Source organism: Hemiscyllium ocellatum, chromosome 46, assembly GCF_020745735.1.
Source record: "Hemiscyllium ocellatum isolate sHemOce1 chromosome 46, sHemOce1.pat.X.cur, whole genome shotgun sequence".
NCBI lineage: Eukaryota > Metazoa > Chordata > Chondrichthyes > Orectolobiformes > Hemiscylliidae > Hemiscyllium > Hemiscyllium ocellatum.
In genome coordinates this window covers 16,555,706-16,559,112 of record NC_083446.1, presented here as the reverse complement: position 1 = coordinate 16,559,112, position 3,407 = coordinate 16,555,706, and the positions used below count along the sequence as shown (strand labels likewise).

General features: G+C 43.1%; 1 protein-coding gene across 1 annotated transcript; it reads left to right on the top strand.

The window, feature by feature from the left end:
• Positions 1–1,251: 1,251 nt before the first annotated feature.
• Positions 1,252–2,370, top strand: LOC132836218 (zinc finger protein 239-like). Its single transcript, XM_060855548.1, has one exon. It carries the CDS (start codon positions 1,252–1,254, stop codon positions 2,368–2,370), a length of 1,119 nt encoding a protein of 372 aa, XP_060711531.1.
• The last annotated feature ends 1,037 nt before the right edge of the window (positions 2,371–3,407 follow it).

Genomic DNA, 3,407 nt, shown 5'->3' with positions numbered 1-3,407 from the left:
ATATTTGAGTCACTTGAATATTTTAAAATTGATAAGAATGTGGTGTTACATAGGCTATCTGAACTCAATATGAATAAGGCACAAAGTGTGGATGAGATAAGCCAAAGAATAGCGAGGGAAGTGAGAGTAGAATTGTAGTAGCATTTCTGTAATAGTTTCAGGTTCTTTAGCTCTAACGGTGGTGCCAGAAGCTGAAGAATGCAAACATTTCACCTTGTTCAAAAAAGCTTGTGAAGAGAAGCCCGGTAACAACAGGCCAGACAGTTTTACTTCAGTGATGGGGAAATGTCTGGAAATAATAATTTAAATAGGCATGGCCTCTACAGAGGCTGGTATCCAATCACCAAGTAATTTTCATTTACAAATGAACAGTCCTTGACTATAGTACTGCCTCACACAGAGTCACACACCAGAGTGTCAGTATCTCTAATGCTTAATCTTTTTATGCCAACCAGGATTCCCTGACTACACCAGATTAACAGCTCCAATCAGGGAACTCATACTCTGTGAGGTTCCACTGGCTGACATCCTTACAATCAGGTGTGGTGGCTGGTTAAGATTTGGTGTGAATGCACAGACAGGTGAATATTAGAAAGCCTCAAGGTTTATAGGAACTGGGATGTGTAAGACTGGCTAGAAGTGCCTGAGATTAGTTAAGTTTTGACCTAAGAAAACAATGGATGCATTTTCAGAGTCATGCTTTCACACAATTTGGCTTTTTTTTTGTGGCTTTTCTCCTAATCTCTTTTTCTTTTATTTTAAATCAATTTCATGGAAAAGGAAGATTCAAAGATGGGAATCCATGCAAAACTTCCTTTTGGATAAAAGCAAAATATTACTGAAAACTGACTTAAAATTTAAAATGCTGGAGAAACTGAGCAGGTTTGGTTACATCTGAATAAAGAGCAAAACAGTGTTAAAATTTCAAGTTCATTATGACTCTTCTTCAGAACAGGATCACACCAGGATCTCTCATTTTATCAAAACATCCTCAGATTTTGAGCATGGAAGGAAAAAGCACTGTTCACAGAAAAGAGAAACCGAATATGTGTTCTGCGTATGAGCAAGGGTTCAGACAGTTATCTGGCTTTTTGCAGTCATGTTGGGGAGAAACTATGGAAAACTGGACACTTCGAGCAGACAGTTAGTTACATTTCTGATCTGGAATTTCACAAAATTCACCATCATACTGACACTGAGAAATGGCCATTTATCTGCTCCATATGTCAGAAGGGATTCACTGAATCACCAATGCTGCTGAGGCACCAGCGAGCTCACGCTGACCCTTTCAAATGTCAAGATTGTGAGAACTGCTACAAACGTTCCAGCGAACTGATGTCCCATCTACGTGTTCACACAGATGAGAGACCTTTTAAATGCTCAGTTTGTGGGAAGGGTTTTAAAACGACCGGGGAACTGATACGTCACCAAAGTGTTCATACTGAGGAGAGACAGTTCAAGTGCTCTCAGTGTGGGACAGGGTTCAGTAGATCATATGATCTCTGCGCACACCAAAGAGTTCACACCGGGGAAAGGCCTTTCACCTGTGCAGAGTGTGGGAAGGGATTTACTCGGACATCCAACCTGCTGAAGCACCATCGGGTTCACTCTGAAGAAAGGCCTTTTAAGTGCCCGGACTGTGGGAAAGGCCACGTAAGTTCCACTGAATTGATGTCCCATCAGCGTGTTCACTCTGAGGAGAGACCTTTCAGGTGCTGTCACTGTGGGACTGGGTTCAGATGGTCATCTGATCTTCATATACACCAGCGAATTCACACTGGAGAGAGGCCATTCACTTGTACTGAATGTGGGAAGGGATTCTCTCGGTCATTTTACCTCATGACGCACCAGCGAGTTCACACTAGGGAGAGGCCATTTACCTGCTTACTGTGTGGCAAGGGATTCACTCAGTCATCTCATCTCATGGCACACCAGTACGTACACAGTGAGGAGCGACCTTTCAAATGCCCAGATTGTGGACAGTGCTATAAAAGTTCCAAGAGTCTTTTGTCCCATCAACATGTTCATACTGATGAGAGACCTTTTAAGTGTCCAGTTTGTGGGAAATGCTTTAAAAGTTCTGCAGATCTGATGCGTCATCAACGTATTCACACTGATGAGAAACCATTCAAGTGCTCTCAATGTGGATCTGCATTCAGGCGATCATCTGACCTCACTGTACACAAGCGCATTCACACTGGAGAGAGGCCTTTCACATGCTCTGAGTGTGGGAAGGGATTCACGACAAACTCCAACCTGCTGATACACCAGCGGGTTCACACTGGGGAGAGGCCATTTACTTGCTCAGTGTGTGAAAAGAGGTTTACTCAGTCAGCTCACCTGCTTCGCCACCAGCGACTTCACAAGTGACTAGAGCAGGGGCTCAACTTTGCTGTTAACCACAACTGGAATGGAGCTATGCTGAATGCTGATGTTTAGCTCACCCACAGATGTTAATATTTGGCAAAATAGTCAAATAAAGCAGTTCAGCATAAGTCTGCCTCATTTTTTAACACCCTTGCCAGTTCACTTTGAAGGGATCTCCCTCTCTCTTCTCTCTTTGTTGAATTGTTACTGAAATTGGAACAATTGATCAGCTGCCTGTGCTTCTTTCTTCCCCCACCACTAGGCCATCAGTCAAATCCATTCTGAATTCCTCTTTCTGTGAAAGCTGCTCCAGCTTTCTCTCCTATTATTGTCACATCCTATCAGATCTCATCTTGTGCATGAGTCGCACCTCCTGCTGCTTTGACTCTATTCTCATTAAACTATTACCCACAGCTTCCCCATGTTCGCTGATATTGTTAACATTCACTCTCTCTTCTGATTCTGTCCTTCTCACCTTTAATTCCATCATCATTGCCTATCAGAAGGAAAAAAAAACCCTTGAACTCGTTGTCCTTGCAAGTGACTTCCTTCATGTCCAACCTTCCTTTTGTCTCCATGTTGCTTGGACTTGGCATCCCCCAAAGATCCATTTCTCATCATTACGCAGCCACTTGGTGATCTCATTCAGGCAGCATTATGGTTATGAAAGGAGTGGTTCATCGAGTCACAGCAAAGAAAAAGACTGCACCAATCAAAACCACCTTACTATTCCAATTCCATTTCCAGCATTTGATCCATAGCCGTGTGTGTCTTGGTATTGCAAGTGTGCATCTAATGTTACGATGGTTTCTGCCTCTACCAATCATAGAAGCAGCAAGGATCAGACTAAGGAGCTGAGATGGACAGCCAGTTTCCTCCTAAGTCTTATTGCGTTCTGGCCTGCTGATGACATTGATTGCCTTATTGAGATCTATAAGAGTAAGGTAAGGAGCTAAGTACTGGGCCCTGCCCTTCTCTTGTCAGTGTATGCAGAAAATTACGTTCCCGTCAAACTGCCAGTACGGAAACTGCACTCTGTT

What these genes read in the sequence shown, in the direction of transcription:
- LOC132836218 (XM_060855548.1), top strand. Translation starts at nt 1,252, where the DNA reads ATGCTGCTGAGGCACCAGCGAGCTCACGCTGACCCTTTCAAATGTCAA.